The sequence below is a fragment of the Gorilla gorilla genome, chromosome 13 (genome assembly GCF_029281585.2).
Source record: "Gorilla gorilla gorilla isolate KB3781 chromosome 13, NHGRI_mGorGor1-v2.1_pri, whole genome shotgun sequence".
NCBI lineage: Eukaryota > Metazoa > Chordata > Mammalia > Primates > Hominidae > Gorilla > Gorilla gorilla.
In genome coordinates, this window is record NC_073237.2 from 118889015 (window position 1) to 118909962 (window position 20948).

A 20948-nucleotide genomic window follows, 5' to 3' on the forward strand; every position below is an offset into this window, starting at 1 on the left:
TTTGTCAGTGCAACATACTACCCTCAGACAGTAGGCTCTATCCTTAAGGTCACAGCCCCAGGGAGCCTTAGAATGCTGGAGTGAGCAGGTGCAGACGGGGAACCTGGGCCAGGCATTCTTGCCCCTCTTCTCTATGGGTCCATTCAGAACTCTGTTATGTTGGCTGCCTTTTGGTAAGTTTCAAAGGAAGGATGGTATTCCCATATGAAATAGGAGTATGCTCAACTCACCAGCTTAAAGAAGCAAAGAATTTTAAGCCTATCCTTAACCTGTATAAAGCTCTTCTGAATTTTTCTCCCAATTAAGAACTGTTATAATGAAATCCTCACATTTTCTATTTACTTAGTATATGTCGGTATATATATTAGGCATTTGGCATTGCTTTTTGACTTAAAGGGAACTTTTCAATTAAGACACAGTGGCATTATAAACTCATTCCTACTGGCCTTGCAGGATTTGGTAACTTAGGTTTAGAATATCTTTTTGAGGTGTTTTTTTTTTTATGTTGCAGGGTACATGTGCAGGATGTGCAGGTTCGTTACACAGGTAAACGTGTGCCATGGTGGTTTGCTGCACCTATCAACTCCATCACCTAGGTATTAAGCCTGGCATTCGTTAGCTCTTTTTCCTGATGCTCTCACCCCTTCAAGCTCCCTAGACAGGTCTCAGTGTGTATTGTTCTCCTCCCTGTGTTCTCGTTGTTCAGCTCCCACTTATAAGTGAGAACATGTGGTGTTTGGTTTTCTGTTCCTGCATTAGTTTGCTGAGGATAATGGCTTCCAGCTCCATCCATGTCCCTGCATAGGACATGGTCTCATTCCTTTTTATGTATGTTCATTGCAGCGCTATTCCCAATAGCAAAGACATGGAATCAACTCAAATGTCCATCAATGATAGACTGGATAAAGAAAATGTGGCACACATATGCCATGGCTTTAGAATATTTTAATGGGTAGATAGTGGCTGTGGAGGAAGCTGGCATATTTTTCTCATTCCTGATTTTAATGGAAATGCTTTAAAATGTCTCCACTAGGTATGGTGTTTACTGTATTATTTAGTTTACTGAGTGTCTTAGTCGGTTGGGCTGCTATAGCTGGGTGACTTTAAACAGCAGACATTTATTTGTTACAGTTCTGGAGCCTGGGAAGCCCCAGATCAAGGTACCAGCAGATTTGGTTTCTGGTGCAGGTCCACTTTCTGGTTAGCAGATGGCTGCCTTCCTGCTGAGTCCTCACATGGCAATGCCAGAGACACTCTTGTGTTTCTTCTTATACGGGCAATAATCCCATTCATGGGGTTCTACCCTCATGACCTAATTACCTCCTGAAGCTCTCACCTTTAAATATTTTGTGTAAGATTTACTTTTTTTATGGCAGTGATATTGTAATCAATAGTCAAGTTTTTTTTTCTCATCAACTTTATACATAATGAAAACTTTGGCTGTTTATCTTTGATCCAATTTCTTTTGGATATGTGTTATGGAAACTTCATCCCTATATGTTGCTTACTAATAGATTTTGAAGTCAAATTTTAAAAAGTTCAATATGTTACAACATGAAGGCTCATGACTAGCCTGATGATTATTTTTAAAAGTACATAAACAATGGAAATTGGAAAGACGTTATCTTATGATCCATCTGCTAAGACGGTGTGAGGCTTTCTCTTTACTGACTAGACATGGCTGGTCTTCTCTTCTATTTCAAACCCTCTACTCTCTTGGCGAATTATCCCATTTTGAGTGATAAAACCATCTACTTGAAATGATTTTTTGTAGGGACATAGCAATGTAGACAGACATTGGCATATTCATCAGTAGCAAGGATCTTATTCTTATCTGCTGCTGTAAATCAACATTTGTTTGTTTCTGCCTTTTTCAACATCCCTCTATTCCCAGCAGAGAGAAGCCTGTCAGCATGAAGAGGGAGAATCAGAGCAGCATGTCTGAGTTCCTCCTCCTGGGCCTCCCCATCTGGCCAGAGCAGCAGGCTGTGTTCTTCACCCTGTTCCTGGGCATGTACCTGATCACGGTGCTGGGGAACCTGCTCATCATCCTGCTCATCCGGCTGGACTCTCACCTTCACACCCCCATGTTCTTCTTCCTCAGCCACTTGGCTCTCACTGACATCTCCCTTTCATCTGTCACTGTCCCAAAGATGTTATTCAGCATGCAAACTCAGGATCAATCCATTCTTTATGCAGGGTGTGTAACTCAGATGTATTTTTTCATATTTTTCACTGATCTAGACAATTTCCTTCTCACTTCAATGGCATACGATCGGTATGTGGCCATCTGTCACCCCCTCCGCTACACCACTATCATGAAAGAGGGGGATTGTGTAACTTACTAGTCGCTGTGTCCTGGATCCTCTCCTGTACCAATGCCCTGTCTCACACTCTCCTCCTGGCCCAGCTGTCCTTTTGTGCTGACAACACCATCCCCCATTTCTTCTGTGATCTTGTTGCCCTACTCAAGCTCTCATGCTCAGACATCTCCCTCAGTGAGCTGGTCATTTTCACAGTGGGACAGGCAGTCATTACTCTACCACTAATATGCATCTTGATCTCTTACGGCCACATTGGGGTCACCATCCTGAAGGCTCCATCTACTAAGGGCATCTTCAAAGCTTTGTCCACCTGTGGCTCTCACCTCTCTGTGGTGTCTCTGTATTATGGCACAATTATTGGACTGTATTTTCTCCCCTCATCCAGTGCCTCCAGTGACAAGGACGTAATTGCCTCTGTGATGTACACGGTGATCACCCCATTGATGAATCCCTTCATTTATAGCCTAAGGAACAGGGACATAAAGGGAGCCCTGGAGAGACTCTTTAACAGGGCAACAGTCTTATCTCAATGACGTTTACTCTTCTTTATAACAGACATATGTATTGACCTATTTCCAGATCATAGATCCTTACTTCTGATCCCAGCAAGGGATAAATGCTCAGTAACTCTCTGATGACTTGAATTGCATTCTGTTACAGTTATTCTCCCTTTTCCTCTTTAGTGCAAATTGTGAATTCTGAGTTTACATAATTGGTTATTTATCTTGCCTATTAGATTCAGAAATTACATAGTTAACAGAACTTAAATCCTTCATTTTATTTCCTGGAAATTTATTTGTTCTTAGGAATTGTTTAAATATGTTGACTAACAGGATTCCCTTGCCATAGAAAAGTTGAAGGATTGGGTACTTGTAAAGGCATTTCCCTTTCTTTCTTCCCATTCAGTTCTCTTCTCACATTTTTTATTGTTGTTGCTATTGGTGGTGGGTAAGGAGAAGAAACTATATAGTACCCTTTACAGATCCAAAAAGCTATTCACTGTCATAAGTTCAGCTGTTCCACTTCAGAACTTGAGGTTCCTCTTCTAGACTACAACTTTCATTCAACAGTTCACTTTCAGACCAATGTTTATGAAGCTTTCTGACTACACATGTGAGTTTCAATCACGCCGCAGACTCACTCCAGGTAATGAATGAGAAGAACAAAAAAGTCTTCACAGTCAGGAGCCTTCTGTTGCCGTCACTAAATTTGATCCCTTTCCCATTCAGTGTCTTCGTTGTCTTTCTTATTGAAAAGCATTTCTACTCAGCTTAATGGCCCCTAGTTTGTATTATATGCCCAAGTCATCTTTTATCATTTTCTTCTATCTTCTATGGTCTTCGCCATCCAGTGAAGGGCATATAGGTCTCTTTTTTCATTCCTCTACTTAAAGATAAACAGAACTACAAATGCTTCTGAGAATCAGCAACGTGTAGCTGCAAGAGAAGAATATTTGGAAAGCTAGATCTCATTTGTAATCTCTATATACCAGGGTGGTGGCTGCGTGGCCTCAGACAATTCACCCAATTCCTTTGAACCTCAATTTCTTCCTCTGTATAGGTGAAAAAAGTTCTGCAACACCTAACATATTTTATTTGAAGTAAATGCAGTAATAAATTGGGCTTAACACTACAGCTGACCAAGAATAATGAATGTGAATTTTCTCTACCTTCTCCATCAGAGATGAGTTTTGAAGTAGAACTTGTGCAGACACTCCTGAATTATGGTGACCATGGGCAGCTTGTCATGTTGGTTATATTCCCAATTCAAAAGCAATAACCTGCCCTAGGACACAGCAACATATCTGTTCTGGCTTGAGCTAGAACCAAATAACTAAAGGGCAATGGACAAGTGAGTTCATGTGTGGGTAGGTAAGGAAAGACAGATCAGAAAAAGACCTTACTCTTCACTTGTTTGATATTGACTCAAAGAGTGATCCTTCATTGGGGGCTCATGTAGCTGCCTTTTGGCATCCCAGATTCCTTTGTAGAACAAGAAAGAGTGCCACCCCCACTCCTTATTGCAAGCACAGGGTCACTTTGTTTACAGGCTTAGCCCCGACCTTTTCCAGAGCCAAAACCTGAACAGGGATAGAATCTTTATTGTTGGTTTATTGTTGGTCTAGATAAAGCATGCCTTGATAGCCTCAGCACAATCATGACCTGCTGTACACTCTCATCTCTGCTATAGTGATGTGATCTGTAGAACTAAGTGCCTGACTCAGTTTCCCTGCCGGCACCCCAGTTCTGTTGTTCAGATCCCTGAAGATCTGCCTAGTCTTGTCAGGCCCATCCTCCAGAGAGACCAATATTGTCATTTATGTTTTTAGCCACAGGCTGGTGACACTTCTCTGAATGACTTTTCCTCAAGAAATGGCAAGCTCACTTGTCTGTTGGGAAGTGTTTCATCACTATCTGTCTTACCAGTCCACCTCATCTCCCAGATCAGTTTGTCTTGGTTTTGGACAGCCCAAAGCACACTGGGTTGCACCGTATTGATTTGAATATGCAAATAGAACTGAACATCAATCACATTGGAAGTGTGCACTTTATATGAGTGCATTTCCGTCTAGCCATGCCAGGGCTAGGATTCATGACCTTTTCCAGTGAAGCACCTCATTGAGTTTAGAACAAAGCTTGCTGCATTTTTGAAATCCATGAATGTGTGATTTTTTTCACAAGTTAACAAATAGTTCTGAAAATTGGCAATTATGGACGTTTCAAGTGACCAGTGTACTTCCTTCTCAAAAGTTAACACTAATTCTTTCACAATGTGACAATAGAACAATCTTCCTCAGAGGGGGGAATCAAAACATCCTAGAACCAGGAACTCCAGCACTTGGTTTTAGCACATATGTAACACACAATTCTGACATGGAAATTTTAAGACTAAACAAAAATTATTCTATTTTGTCACAGATGGAAAGTGGAAGGGGAATTTGCTAAAGAATTAAGTTCACTTAGCTTTTGAATGAAAAAATAAACCCATGAATGTTATGATGGTTATATTATTTGAATCCAAGAACTGTGTGCATGTGTGTGTGTGTGTGTGTGTGTGTGTAACTCATGTATACATACAATTTAATTTGTTTGTAATTAAGGACAAATGTTGGAATTAATACTAAAAATAGTAAAACATTCTTTATTTTATAGATTGTGCTCCTCAGTAGCCATTCAGCAAGTTACCTGTCTGTGCCACGCAGTGTGCCTATTCTTGGTCAAACAGATCTGGATAAAGAGAAAGCCTCCAGGCAAAAGAAGCTCATATTCTGATAGTGTAGCAACAGGTAAACTAAGAAATATGCAAGAGTACAAGAAGTGCCTTAATGTAATAACACCACGAATAGTTGTGCTTATTTTGCATGGCTACTCTGTGTCAGGCATTGTATTAAAAGCTGTACCTGTATTATCTCATTTAATCCTCATAATAATTCTACATATATACACTGTTACTATCTATATTTTACAGCTGGGAAAATTGAGGCTTAGAGACGATGAAATACTTACATGGTAGTAACACGAGGGTGCATAGTTAATGCTGCCTGGATATCAGCAAAAGCTTTACAGGGGAAGTAATTCTTCAGTTGGGGGTTGAAGGATGCTCAGGATTGATACATAATGGAACAAATGAGTCTAGGTAGAGTGGACAGAGTGGGCCAGGGCACTGAATTTGCATGGTATGTTCAGGGAAATGTAAGAAAAATGATGTTGCTATACATAGGTGTGTATGAGTCAAGGAAGCATCAAGAGGTGAGTCTAGACAGGGAGACAAAGACTATATTGTGAGGGGAGTAGATTGTCCTGTTAAGAGGTTTAGACATTGCCTTGCAAGTGACAGGCACCATTGGCTAGGGGTGGGGTGGAATTGGGATTAGTCTCAGGGAAGGTTATGTTTGTGTTTTCTAAAGATTACTCGGGTAACCAACGTGTGAGATGGTTTGGCAATGGATCGGAGTACCTTGAATCAAGATGCTTAATTAGAAGGTCATTGTACATTCAGGTAACAGATAATGTGTGCCTGGATGAAGACAATGGCGTATAGATAAGAGAATACTCTTGAAGGTAGACTAGACGGTATTGGTAATTGATGGGAAGTAGGTGATAGAATGAGGGATTGCTCTTGATTTATGGTTCTGTGGACTGATATTTAAGAACAAAATGGAAGACTAGGCACCTTAAATAATTTTGATTAGGTTTAACAGTCTTAAGGAAGTGAGAAAACAAATTGAAGACCATTTGCTTCTTAAAAATGGGTTCTGAGCAAGAAGAAAGCAAAACCCCTAAATAGGCAAGGGGCACCGGGAAGCTTTCTATCATGCTACCTCTCTCCATTACCCCACCTCTGATTCAAAGCACGCCCTGCTCATTACCCTACCAAGGTGCAAAGATTTATAAGTAACCTGTATGTCAGTGGGAATTATTTTAATGCTAACATCACATTAATTCTCTTTGACATAGAAGACCTTAAAGGAATAGAAATTTGAGCTTAGGTTTTGGGGATGGGTGTAATAAGATAGTCATGTGCCTCATAATGATGTTTTGGTCAACAACAGACTCCATATGCCACAGTGGTTTCAAGCTCATAATGGAACTGAATAAATCCTATCACAGATATACTTACCATAGTGTTACAGTTGCCTACAGCATTTAGTACATTAACAAGCTGTACAGGTTTGTAGCCTAGGAGCATTAGTTTTACCATATAGCTTAGCTGTATAGTAGGCCATCCCATCTAGGTTTGTGTAAGTGTACTTTATGATGTTTGCACAACGACAAAATTGCCCAGTGAAACATTTCTCAGAACATATCCACATAGTTAAGTAATGTATGACTGTATATCAAAGGAGGAATAAGTTTGGAACTTTGAATACATTGGTAACTCTTGGCTGGCTGGAATCGAGGAATGTTAGACTATTGAACAGTGATAGGCAACAGTGTCTATTGATGAATCTTTGTATGCTGAGTGCTGACCTAACTCCTAACGGCCACAGAATTATATTAAGTAAACTGAAGTGGACACCCAGTCACATCTTCTAGTTTGCTTGGGGCCTGTGAGAAAGAACCTAAACCATACCCAAACAGGATTCATAAATTTACCGCACTATCAGTGAGTGGATTGAGGGTCCCTGAGGATCAGAATGGTGAATGAAACCAGAAGGCGACATAGAGAAACCACCACGAGTAAAGAAGGTAAAGTTGATTGGGTGAATCTGAGCAGCAGATTTAGGGTATCAGGGTGGACATAGGTTTCAGATATAGTGTGAGGCTGTATCTGGTGATCTCACACCTCAGCCTTCCTCATGTCCACTAGCTGTGTCATCAGGGGCCTTAGAGCTCTCCTAGGAGACCCTCTTCTGAAAGAGCTGATCATGAGAAGTGGAGGATAGTCCATTGCCAGTTCAAATGATAGAAGAAAGCTAGAGGTCAATGGCTTGGAGGAGACTGTCAGTGGTCTTTGGTCAGTGGAGCGATAGATGTCAACAGAATGGAAGGAGAGTTGTAGACTAAGGAGATGAGGGCAGGAGAACTCCAAGTTTGCAACCATCTCCAGCTCTGGTTACATGATGATGCCCTGCTCATCCCATTCAAGGACTCTCTGAGGGAACATCTGGAAAGGAGTTCTAGAGAGAAGAACAGACTTCCAGTTCCAGGTCATGAAATAAATGGAATCCTCGCTTACTAAGATGTGGCATCTAAATGATTCACATTTGTACTTACTAACAGCTGAAGCCTGGAACAGTTTGATTCCATGAAAGATGCTCCATAAGTATTCATTGAAAAAGTGCAGCAATCATAAAACATTTTAGAATAGGTTGGGTCTGAGAAAGAAACTTAAATGAGGAAGGAGTTTATGTAGCCAGTGGACACCTGGTGATACCAGATGTAAGAAATCAAAACTATATAGCCCTTATATTTAAAATAATATTTTTAATATTTCTAAGATTCTTGGAGACAGATAGAATGCCATTTACCTTCAAACATCATTTTTTCCATCTCTGCAACTAATTTAAGCTGCTGGTGCCCCTTGTGGACGCAAACCTGCAGTCAAATAAGGAGAGAGGATTTCCATGTTCCTCTCATCTAATAGTCACTAAAAGGATGGTGGCATTGCACGTTTCTGACCAGCATGGGGCAGAGGGAGCACAAGGAGCTTTAACCCCCTTCCTAGTGAAACATTAGCCAACCATGGGGTGGGCAACCCGCATGGAAACCTAAACATTGAATTTGAACCTTTTGATGGGGATCTCTTTAGCTATTCTGCAGCACGTGGAATGCAGCCTCTATCTTTATTTCTTTTGTCTTACTCCCCACTTAATGCCACAAACAAAACAAGTGCCCCCAAAATTTTAATGATCGACAAATTAATAACCTAGAATGAAAGTGTCATGAAAGCAGGGACTTTGTCTTGCTCAGTGTCATAACCCTAGCACTTACAATAACTTCCAACACACCATAGATAGTAAATATTTATTGAACAAATATATCTCAGAGAAAAGATTTTTTGACTTCTGAGTTGGGGGAGGAATGAAGAATAATAATAGTAATAATAATAGCTGTCCCTTATTGAACACCTACTATTATTCACTACTATACTGGATGCATTTCATAGTTTATTTCAGTTAATCCTCCAAGTTACGTTATTAGATAGAAACTGTTATCTCCATTTTATAAATGAGAAAACCAAGGCTCAGAGAGGCTAAGTAACCGGACGACAATCTTATGGCTAGTGTGTGGTAGACCCCAAAATGAAGCCCGTTTGTCTGACTCCAAGCCTATGTCTTTTCATTAAATGTTGCTGTCACCACATCTAAGAGGAAACAATACTCCTATGACTGAAGAGCCTCTTTAGGGCCCCCTTCATGTCCTTGTTCCTTAGGCTATAGATAAAGGGGTTCAACATGGGAGTCACTATGGTGTACATTGCAGCTGCTGCAATGTCCTTCTCTTCAGAGGCAATGGAGGGAGGACACAGGTAGGCACTGAAGAGGGTCCCATAGAACACACAAACAATGCAGAGGTGGGAACTGCAGGTGGAAAAGGCCTTGCCCACCCCACCACGGGTTTGGACCCTCAGGATAGCTGGCACAATGTGGATGTAGGAGGTGACAATGCATAAAAAGGGGACGATGAGTACGGTGCCTCCCAAGACAAAAACCATCATCTCGTTGATGTGGGTGTCAGAACATGACAGCTTCAGGACAGGAGTGATGTCACAGAAAAAGTGAGCAATTTCCCCAGTCACACAGAAGGACAACCGAGCCATGAGGAACGTGTGAGTCAGGGCAACGATATTGGTGAGGACCCAGCACAATGCAAGCATTAGGGCACAGACTTGGGGGCTCATGACTGTGGAGTAGCAGAGGGGGCGGCAAATGGCCACATAGCGGTCATATGCCATGGCAGCCAGGAAGAAGCTGTCTAGATCACCAAACATCAGAAAGAAATACATTTGCGTGAGGCAACCCGTATAGGAGATGGCGTGATGCCGAGTCTGTATATTCACCAGCATCTTGGTAACTGTGGAGGACGTTAAACCCATGTCAACAAAAGACAGGTTGGCCAAGAAAAAGTACATGGGGGTGTGGAAGTGCAGGTCAGAGCCAATGGCCAGGATGATGAGCAGGTTCCCAGTCAAGGTGACAAGATACATACACAGGAAAATTCCGAAGAGGGACTGCTGTTGCTCTGGAGACGCTGATATTCCTCGGAGGAAAAATTCAGAAACGCTGGATTGGTTTTCCATGACTCTGCAGCATCTGGAGCTGAGGGAAGACAGTTAGAATGCTAGATATCATCTACAACTGTGTGGGCTGACTCCCAAATCTCCCTTTAAGTTCATTATATTCCTAATCCTGACTTTATCTTCATTCTGATCCTGCTTCTTTTCTCTCTTCATCAGAGTCTCATTTTCCCCCTTTCTCCTCTCTTTACCACTATTTAATCTTTTACACATAGAGTCCCCTTCCAATAAGGTCAGGGCATATTCTTCCTTGGCATGACCATGCCTTAGACTAGGTCTATAGCCTCATGTTAGTTTCATTTTTTTTTTTTTTATTTTTATTATACTTTAAGTTTTAGGGTACATGTGCACATTGTGCAGGTTAGTTACATATGTATACATGTGCCATTCTGGTGCGCTGCACCCACTAACTCGTCATCTAGCATTAGGTTAGTTTCATTTTTGCAGTAGGCTGTCTATGTGAGTAGACTGAGGTCAGCTAAATTTTACATTCTTTTGGGAGGTAGCCAAAAAACCCACACAAAATTCTTAATTTTGACACATCCTCATTCATTTTAGAGTGAAGGGCATATGAAGGACTCATGCCTCTTTATTTTTTCATTATTTCTTTTGAAAAAGAAAATACGAAGTCCTGCATTTCTCCCTGCATTTGAGTTCTTGTCATTGGCATCATCATCATCCTGTAGCTAACGCATATTACATGTTAGCCACATATATGACAGGTACTCTACTAAGTACTTTATGAAGATTGTTTCCTTTAATCCTTAAACAACACTAGGATTCAGAGATTGTTATTCTTACCCTTATGTAAGAAAACTGAGTCTAAGGATGTTTAAGTAAATTGTACAAGGACCCAGAGCTCATAAATATTTGAGACAGAATTCAAACCCACAGCATTGGTTTCCAGAGACTGTACCATCAGTCAATATAGATAGAAAGTAACTTTCTATGACCACATTTATATTTAATCCCTCAGTATTCTTAGTTTAACGTATTTAGTCTCACTTGCCTTTACTATCTTTTATATGTGTGTTTTACAGAAGAACAACGAAATTTAAGAACTAGATAGAACCTGAAAGATCACCTGGCCCAGAGGTCTCAAGCATTGGTCTGTAGACCAGTTTATCATAATCAAGTGAGATGCTTATTTAAAATCCTGATCACGGCTGGGCACAGTGGCTCATGCCTGTAATCCCAGCACTTTGGGAGACCGAGGCAGGCGGATCTACCTGAGGTCAGTAGTTCAAGACCAGCCTGACCAACATGACAAAACCCCGTCTCTATTAAAAATACAAAAATTAGCCGGGCGTGGTGGCATGTGCCTGTAATCCCAGCTACTTGGTAGGCTGAGGCCGGAGAATCACTTGAGCCTGGGAGTTGGAGGTTGCAGTGAGCCGAGATCGTGCCATTGCACTCCAGCCTGGGCAATAGAGCAAGACTCCGTCTAAAATAAATAAGTAAATAAAGATAAAAATAATAATCCCTACCTCAGACCTGTCACATTTAAATTTCTAGGATACAATTTAGGTACCTGTATTTAAAAACTAAAACTGAAGTCTTCTCAGGTATTTTGATGCTCAGTGAGGATTAAGAAAATTTTGCTTAGTTCAACTCCTCCCTTTGATTCAGACAAATAAGCTAAAGTTCAAAAGACCAAAGTGATTGAAAAAGTTTACACTATGTCTTGGAGGAAGATATGGTATGAAAACCAGGGTATCAGTGCTCTCAGACAGGTGTTCTTTTTAAAAATCAGCTATCTTTTCATTTTTTGAATTATTCTTTGTCATTAATATCTTACAGATCTAAATGTGTTTCTTTGTCCTGATTTATATTTAGAGTCTATACCTGAATAAAAATTTCTCTTCAAATTGATAGCTTTACTAAGGCACTGTTTGTATTCTGAAGTGGATAGCAACATCTGAGAACTATTGCATATGTATCTATCCCTGAACCCTACACTGACTGAAAAACATCTCAGGGTTTTACAGCTTTTCTGAGGGATCTGAGGCTACAATCCAAGTTATTTTGTCCCCTACTTCAGCACTTGATAAGGCACCCTCTGACAGGGCATACTCTAATAGCCATGTCCAGAAGGGTAAGAGATCCTCTTATGATTCAGTTGATTGTCTCATCAAGAGAAGGGCTACACAGTGGCAGACAATGCCATGTTTTCCTAGCATGCAGACCCTGCCTTCAGCAAGCAAGTCCTTTCATTGAGGTTTTCAAAGGCACAGTAAGTTATTTTAGGGAAGAGCAGCATCTTTTTGATCATTTGTGTTGGCATATACTGCCTTAATCAGGCTATTTCTATGGAGGTTCTTTGATCTAGGGCACCAACTGCTTAACATCAGAAAACTCCCCAAATCCTCAAAAAAGAGTCCAAAGCAGCCTAGCTTTTTACCTTCTGTCGTATTTTTTGGTCTCTACTCAAGCACCTTGCACCATCTCTTGCTCTATTTTTGGTTTTTCTCTTTCCCTAAAAGGGTTTCTCATCCTTCATCCTATCTATGGCCTCATAAAACTCTGTAGATCCTTGAGATATCATGGGGTTCTTCCAGAAACTTGGGGCAATCCTTCCCTCTGTCATCCGAGGGTGATGAGGTCTCTTTACTTACCTCCACTGCCTCTTCATCTACTGTGTCAGCCAACAGGTAAGAGCTGGCTGGAACATGATGGACAGAGTATTCCAAACATAGGACATGCCCACCTGCGACTGTTTGTCTCAAGTGACTCTGCTTACCACTACTCTGGTAACAGAGAAGAAGGCAAAGCAGAGGTCCTTAATTTGAGGGGAAGAGCTCAGATTCTTCCTGACAATCTTTGCAATGACATTAACTGAAATGAGGGTACAGGATCAAGAATAATGAATACAAATGGCAAACAGCTGGAAGCAGAAGTCAGGTTGATAAACCAAGATTAAAAATATATTTAAGGGGGTTAGGGGAAGGATGGAGAGACTAAGATTGTAGATAAGAAATCCATGAGATGAATAAAGGACTGTAAAGCCAAGTTAAGGCCAGATCAGTAGGGGAGGCTGGAGCAGTGGCAGTTACGTTCATCAGCTGGAACAGAAAAAATCAGAAAGAGGAGTATTTGAGATGACCTGGGACACACTGCACTGTGATCCCACCTAACCAAGATCTCTGGGACTTTTGAAGTTTTTTATGTTTACATTTTGAATCCTGAACCAATAAACTCAGAAACAGAGAGCTGCTGGCTCATCAGGCTACTACCAGGAGGAGGCTAAACGTACTACACTTGGGGCATCTACAGATACAGGGAGTCATGGGACAGAGTTCCCTAGTGCCCTGTTAGTGTTAACTCTCATAATTGCCAATTTTCTCTCTGCTTTTCTTAGATCAAATTAGTACAGTGCTGGCTTTATTTAAAAATTGGGAAGTTTTACTTCTTTCTCTATGAAAAGTGGTAGTGTTAGGATGCTATGCTATTTTTCATGCACGTCTGTGTGAAGAGACCACCAAACAGGCTTTGTGTGAGCAACAAGGCTGTTTATTTCACCTGGGTGCAGGCGGGCTGAGTCCGAAAAGAGAGTCAGCGAAGGGAGATAGGGGTGGGGCCGTTTTATAGGATTTGGGTAGGTAAAGGAAAAAGGGGGGTTGTTCTCTGGCGGGCAGGAGTGGGGGTCACAAGGTGCTCAGTAGGGGAGCTTTTGAGCCAGGATGAGCCAGGAGAAGGAATTTCACAAGATAATGTCATCAGTGAAGGCAGGAACAGGTCATTTTCACTTCTTCTGTGGTGGAATATCATCAGTTAAGGCAGGAACTGGCCATCTGGATGTGTACGTGCAGGTCACAGGGGATATGATGGCTTAGCTTAGGCTCAGAGGCCTGACATTCATGTCTTCTTATATTAATAAGAAAAATAAAATGAAATAGTGGTAAAGTGTTGGGATGGTGAAAATTTTTTGGGGGTGGTATGGAGAGATAATGGGCGATGTTTCTCAGGGCTGCTTCAAGCCGGATTAGTGGTGGCGTGGGAACCTAGAATGGGAGAGATTAAGCTGAAGGAAGATTTTGTGGTAAGGGGTGATATTGTGGGGTTGTTAGAAGAAACATTTGTCATTTAGAATTATTGGAAGGAGGTTCAGCATAGCCTTGCTAGCAAAGATTGTTTATTTAAGAGTTAAGAGTGGCGGTTTGGGGATAGCACCAGGAGATATCAGCTGTGATGGCTTGGAGAAACAGTGTAAACTGGCAGTGTAAACAAGAGCAGGGCGTGTATGAGTAGTTGAGAACGGTGAATAGGAGTATGACTAGACAGAAGATAGTAGGGATGGCAAGTTTTTTGGGGTACAGTCCAGGTTGGTCTGGTGTCTGGAATGAGACTGGGGCCTAGTAAAAAGGAGCATCTATACGGGAGCTCAAATGGGCTGTACCTTGTAGCATTCCAAGAACAGGCCTGAATTCTGAGAAGGGAAAGTGGTAAAAGTATTGTCCAGTCCTTTTTAAATTGGTGGCTGAGCTTGGTAAGGTGTGTTTTTAAAAGACCATTAGTCTGTTCTACCTTTCCTGAAGACTGAGGACTGTAAGGGATATAAAGGTTTCACTGAATACTAAGAGACTGAAAAACTGCTTGGCTGATTTGACTAATAAAGGCTGGTTTGTTATCAGACTGTATAGAGGTGGGAAGGCCAAACTGAGGAATTATGTCTGACAGAAGGGAAGAAATGACCATGGTGGCCTTCTTAGACCCTGTGGGAAAGGCCTCTACCTATCCAGTGAAAGTGTCTACCTAGACCAAGAGGTATTTTAGTTTCCTGACTCGGGGCATGTTGAGTAAAGCTAATTTGCCAGTCCTGGGCGGAGGCAAATCCCTGAGCTTGATGTGTAGGGAAGGGAGGGGGCCTGAATAATCCCTGGGAAGTCGTAGAATAGCAGATGGAACACTGAGAAGTTATTTCCTTGAGGATAGAGTTCCACGATGGAAAGGAAATGAGAGGTTCTAACAGGCGGGCTAGTGGCTTGTGCTATAGCATAGCCTGCCTTTGCTGGTGTGTGGCAATTAGGCCTGGTGGAACTGCCATCAATAAACCAAGTGTGATCAGGGTGAGAAACAGGGAAGAAGGAAATGTGGGGAAATGGGGTGAACGTCAGGTGGATCAGAAAGATGCAGTCATGAGGGTCAGGTGTGGTATCAGGAATAATGTGGGAGGCCGGATTGAAGTCCGGGCCAGGAACAATGGTAATTGTGGGAGACTCAACAAAGAGTGAGTACAGCTGAAGGAGCTGGGGAGCAGAATGTATATGCATCAGATTTGAGGAAGAAAATAGATTTTGGAAATTATGAGAGCTGTAGAGAGTGAGTTGAGCATAGTTTGTGATTTTAAGGGCCTCTAAAAGTATTAGGGCAGCAGCAGCCGCTGCACGGAGACATGATGGCCAGCCTAAAACAGTAAGGTCAAGTTGTTTGGACAGAAAGGCTACAGGGTGCGGTCCCGGCTCTTGTGTAATAATTCTGACTGCACTAACCATGCCTAGGAAGGAAAGGAGTTGTTTTGTAAGGGATTGAGGTTTGGGAGATTAGTCGGACACGATCAGCAGGGAGAGCACGTGTGTTTTTATGAGAATTATGCCGAGATAGGTAACAGATGAGGATGAAATTTGGGCTTGACTGAAGTAAAGGGGGCTGTCTGTGAAGGCTTGCGGCAGTACAGCCCAGGTAATTTGCTGAGCCTAATGGGTGTCAGGGTCAGTCCAAGTGAAAGCGAAGAGAGGCTGGGATGAAGGGTGCAAAGGAATAGTAAAGAAAGCATGTTTGAGATCCAGAACAGAATAATGGGTTGCAGAGGGATGTATTGAGGATAGGAGAGTATATGGGTTTGGCACCACGGGGTGGATAGGCAAAACAATTTGGTTGATAAGGCGTAGATCCTGAACTAACCTGTAAGTCTTGTCTGGTTTTAGGACAGGTAAAATGGGGGAATTGTAAGGAGAGTTTATAGGCTTTAAAAGGCCATGCTGTAACAGGCGAGTGATAACAGGCTCTAATCCTTTTAAAGCGTGCTGTGGGATGGGATATTGGCATTGAGCGGGGTGAGAGTGATTAGGTTTTAATGGGATGGTAAGTGGTGCATGATCGGTTGCTAAGGAGGGAGTAGAGGTGTCTTACACTTGTGGGTTAAGGTGGGGAGATAGAAGGGGAGGATGTGAAGGAGGCTTTGAACTGGGGGAAAAGGCGGCAATGAGGTGTGGCTGTAGCCCAGGTGTAGTCAGGGAACAGATAATTTAGTTAAAGTGTCTCAGCCTAATAAGGGAACTGGGCAGGTGGGGATAATTAAAAAAGAGTGCATAAAAGAATGTTTTCTAAGTTGGCACCAGAGTTGGGGAGTTTTAAGGGGTTTAGAAGCCTGGTCGTCAATACCCACAACACTTACAGAGGCAAGGGAAACAGGCCCTTGAAAAGAAGGTAATGTGGAGCGGGTAGCCTCCGTATTGATTAAGAAGGGGATGGACTTACCCTCCACTGAGAGTTACCTGAAGCTCGGTGTCTGTGATGGTCTACAGGGCTTCCGAGGTGATCGGGCAGCGTCAGTCTTCAGCCGCTAAGCCGAGAAGATCTGGGAAGGAGTCAGAGAGCCTTGGGCCAGAGTTCCAGGGGCTCTGGGAGTGGCTGCCAGGTGAGTTGAACAGTCTGATTTTCAGTGGGGTCCTGCACAGATGGGACGCAGCTTAGGAGGAATCGTGGGCTGCCGGTATTCCTTGGCCTGGTGGCCAGATTTCTGGCACTTGTAGCAAGCTCCTGGGGGAGGCAGGCCTGGAGGAACACCTGTCCCCTGTGGTTTAGGCGTTTGGAAGTTCTTGTGTGCTGGAGATGTGGCTGGGGTTTGTCTCACAGTGGAGGCAAGGAATTGTATACCTTGAAGGGGAGGTTAATTAAGTCCTGTTGTGGGGTTTGAGGGCCGGAATTTAATTTTTGGAGTTTTATTTAATATCAGGAGCAGATTGGGTAGTAAAATGTATATTGAGAATAAGATGGTTTTTTGACTTTTTAGGGTCTAGGGCTGTAAAGCGTCTCAGTGTTGCAGCCAAACGAGTCATGAACTGGACTGGGTTTTAATATTTGATGAAAAAGAGCCTAAACGCTATCTGATTTGGGATAAAGAAAAAGAGCATTAACCTTGACTATGCCTTTACCTCCAGCCACCTTTTTAAGAGGATATTGCTGGGCAGGTGGGGGAGAGCTAGTCACCAAACGAAACTGTAAGCCGGACTGGGTGGGAGGAGGGGAGGTGATAAAAGGATTATAGGGTGGAGGAGCGGAGGCTGAGGAAGAATTGGGACCTAGCTCGGCCTGGCGAGGAGGGGAGAGGTCAGATGTGTCTGTAGAAAAGGAAGATTAGAAAGACTCAGTGATGCTTGGGGTTGGGACTGAGGGGACAGGTGGGAGGGAAAGAAGGAAGATTTGGGATGAGTTGCATTGGGAACAGAGATTAGGGAGGAACTGATGTGTAAAAGAATGCCTGGACGTCAGGCACCTCAGACCATTTGCCCATTTTATGACAAGAATTATTTAGATCTTGTAGGATGGAAAAAGTGAAAGTGCCATTTTCTGGCTATTTGGAACCACTGTCGAGTTTGTATTGGGGTCAAGCGGCATTGTAGAATAAAATAAGGCATTTAGGTTTTAGGTCAGGTGTGAGTTGAAGAGGTTTTAGGTTTTTAAGAACACAGGCTAAGGGAGAAGAAGGGGGAATGGAGGGTGGAAGCTTGCCCATAGTGAAGGAGGCAAGCCTAGAGAAAAGAGAGAGTAGAGACATGGAGAGAAGGGGTGGGGGGTTCTTGCCCTCCAGAAAAGCGGGAAAGGGGTTGGGGCATGGAAATAAAGGGTCAGGGTGCAGAAATAAGAGGTCGGGGCATGGAAATAAGGGATCGGGGTGCAGAGATAAGAGGTTGGGGTTCCTGCCCCTTCCCCAGAAAAGCAGGACTTGCCACTAAGGGTAAAGGACCAAGGCAGGCGTCCCTGCGTGGTCTGACACCTCTGAAACCTGGGTGAATAATCAGAGAGGTGTCCCTGCAATGATGAAACACCAAGGGAAGGCTGCCTTCCCTAGTCTGTGACCGGCACCGGAGTTTTGGGTCCACAGATAAAACATGTCTCCTTTGTCTCTACCAGAAAATGAAAGGAATTGAAATTAAGAGAAGGCAGAGATTGAAGTGTGGCACCAAGATTGAAAGGAGAAAGAGGTTGAGGGATAGTGAGGGAGGTTGGAGAAGAGAGTAAAAAGAGGCCGCTTACCGGATTTGAAATTGGTGAGATGTTTCTTGGGCTGCTGGGTCTGAGGACCTGAGGTCGTAGGTGGATCTTTCTCACGGAGCAAAGAGCAGGAGGACAGGGGATCTCCCAAGGGAGGTCCCCCAATCCGAGTCACGGCACCAAATTTCATGTGCGTCCATGTGAAGAGACCACCAAACAGGCTTCATGTGAGCAACAAGGCTGTTTATTTCACCTGGGTGCAGGTGGGCTGAGTCGGAAAAGGGAGTCAGCAAAGGGAGATAGGGGTGGGGCCGTTTTATAAGATTTGGGTAGGTAAAGGAAAAAGGGGGGTTCTCTGGTGGGCAGGAGTGGGGGTCACAAGGTGCTCAGTAGGGGAGCTTTTGAGCCAGGATGAGCCAGGAGAAGGAATTTCACAAGATAATGTCATCAGTGAAGGCAGGAACAGGCCATTTTCACTTCTTTTGTGGTGGAATGTCATCAGTTAAGGCAGGAACTGGCCATCTGGATGTGTATGTGCAGGTCACAGGGGATATGATGGCTTAGCTTGGGCTCAGAGGCCTGACAGTATTAGTATTGATTTGTAACCACAGTCAATGGCAAAAATGAACTTTCTGTGTAAATGCATCTCCTTGCTGCCCCCTTACAACAAGGTTCCTGCTCCTAACTTCCTCTAAAAACAAAACAAACAAACAAAAAAGTCACAAGCTGCCAATATCCACCTTTACAAACAGTTTAATGGCATATGACTTATCTTTAAAGAATTCTTATGCTTCTGGTTAATGATGTCATACTAAACTCATGCATCTAATTTCACTCCCTCCATAAACTCTAGTAAAATAAAAAAGACATAAAACCCAAAAGGACAGAGAAGAGAGGCAAACAAATAATAACAACAAAGTTTGGAAACTGGAAACCAGATGGATGCACCAGCGATGACCAACACTGCCCTCAGCTTGACCAAACTTTAGATAGATATCTTCCTGACTATAGGCCCCTGGCTTCCCTTTTCTTTACATTTGCATTCGAGAACTGACAATTGTAATTTTTTTCTGGGCTCTTTTGAGATGTAGATATTCTCCCAGACTCTTGATAGTTTTATAGCCCAGGAATGTCTTTCTCAAGGACCTGGGAGCTATCTCTTGGAAATGTGATCAAGAAAGATAGATAGGTTCCAGTTTCATTCTTCTGTGTATGGATAGCCAGTTTTGCCAGCACCATTTATTGAATAGGGTATCCTTTCCCCATTTATTTTTGTTGACTTTGTCAAAGATCAGTTGGTTGTTAAGTATGTGGCTTTATTTCCGGGTTCTCTATTCTGTTCCACTGATCTATATGTCTATTTTTGTAATAGTACCATGCTGTTTTCATTACTATAATCTCATAGTATAGTTTGAAGTCAGGTAATGTGATGCTTCTGTAGCAGGACAAGCCACAGATAAAACCTCTCAGACACGGAGTAGTAGAAGGAAGGGCTTTATTCAGCTGGGAGCATCAGCAAGCTACTGCCTTAAAATCCGAGCTCCCCAAATGCACAATTTCTGTCCCTTTTAAGGGCTCACAACACTAAAGATTTCACATGAAAGGGTCATGATTGATTTAAGCAATCAGGTGGTACGTGACAGGGGCTGCATGCACCAGTGGTCAGAGAGAAACAGAACAGGGCAGGGAGTTGCACAATGTTCTTCTATACAATGTCTGGAATCTATGAATAACATCGGGTTCTAAGTCATGAGTTGATTTTTAACTACTGGGTTTAGGCCAGGCAGGCCCAGGCCTGGTTTCGGGCGTGGTGCCGAGCTGCCTGTCTTTGGTTTAACTTTCTTGTTGTTTTTTCTTAAAACAGGTACTGAGTATAAAACAATATAAAACAATATGAAAGGGTCTCTCTCTTCCCTCACTTCCAGCCTTACTCTTTTGCTTCAGGTTACCTTGGCTATTTGGACTCTTTTCTGGTTCTATATGAATTTTAGAAGTTTTTTTCTAATTTTGTGAAAAATGATGGTAATTTGATAGGAACTGCATCAAATCTGTAGATTGCTTTGGGCAGTATATTCATTTTAATGTTATTGGTTCTTCCTATCCATGAGCACAGGATGTTTTTCCATTGGTTTGTGTCATTGAAAGCCTCATTTCCTGGGCTGGCATCTGAAATTCTTGGTCTCATGGCTGAGGAAATCAAAGATGCGGACACACCAAGGATAAAGTCAGAGCAGAAGCAGAAGGTTAATAGGCAAAAGGAAGAGAACAGCTCTCTGCAGCAGAGAAGGGTCCTGGAAAGGGTTGCCATTTTTACAGTTGAATGCAAAGGCTTTTATAAGAAAGTGATGAGGGCTGGGCATCTCATTTGCATAAGGTGCGAATTTCTGGTAGCTCCACCCTGTCCTCCTAATGTCCATGTGGGCCCTTAGCTTGAGTTACTCCATATTGCTTTGTACCTCTTACTGCGCATGTGTCGGGGGATGGAATTTTCCATTGTGGGCATGTCTATGCAAGTCACCTGTGTAGCCTTTCTTATCTGTGCAGCTGTGGGCATGTCTCAGGCAAGCCCAACCCCAACAGCCCCCCAATCCCCCTGCCCCTGCCCAGTACAAGTTCCCTTATCTGTGCCTGCAGGCTGTTCTTTAGTTTGAAATAATTCAACCGAGGACC

The 20948-nt window shown here is 42.8% G+C and overlaps 2 protein-coding genes across 2 annotated transcripts in view; one reads left to right on the forward strand and one right to left on the reverse strand.

Annotated features, from left to right (window-relative positions):
* LOC101135678 (olfactory receptor 1J2) overlaps positions 1-20948 on the forward strand; it is a 142581-nt gene that overhangs the window by 54645 nt on the left and 66988 nt on the right. The window lies entirely within an intron of this gene.
* On the reverse strand, positions 9132-10067 carry OR1N1 (olfactory receptor family 1 subfamily N member 1). Its single transcript, XM_004048559.5, has one exon. The coding sequence runs from the start codon at positions 10065-10067 to the stop codon at positions 9132-9134; it is 936 nt and encodes a 311-aa protein (XP_004048607.5).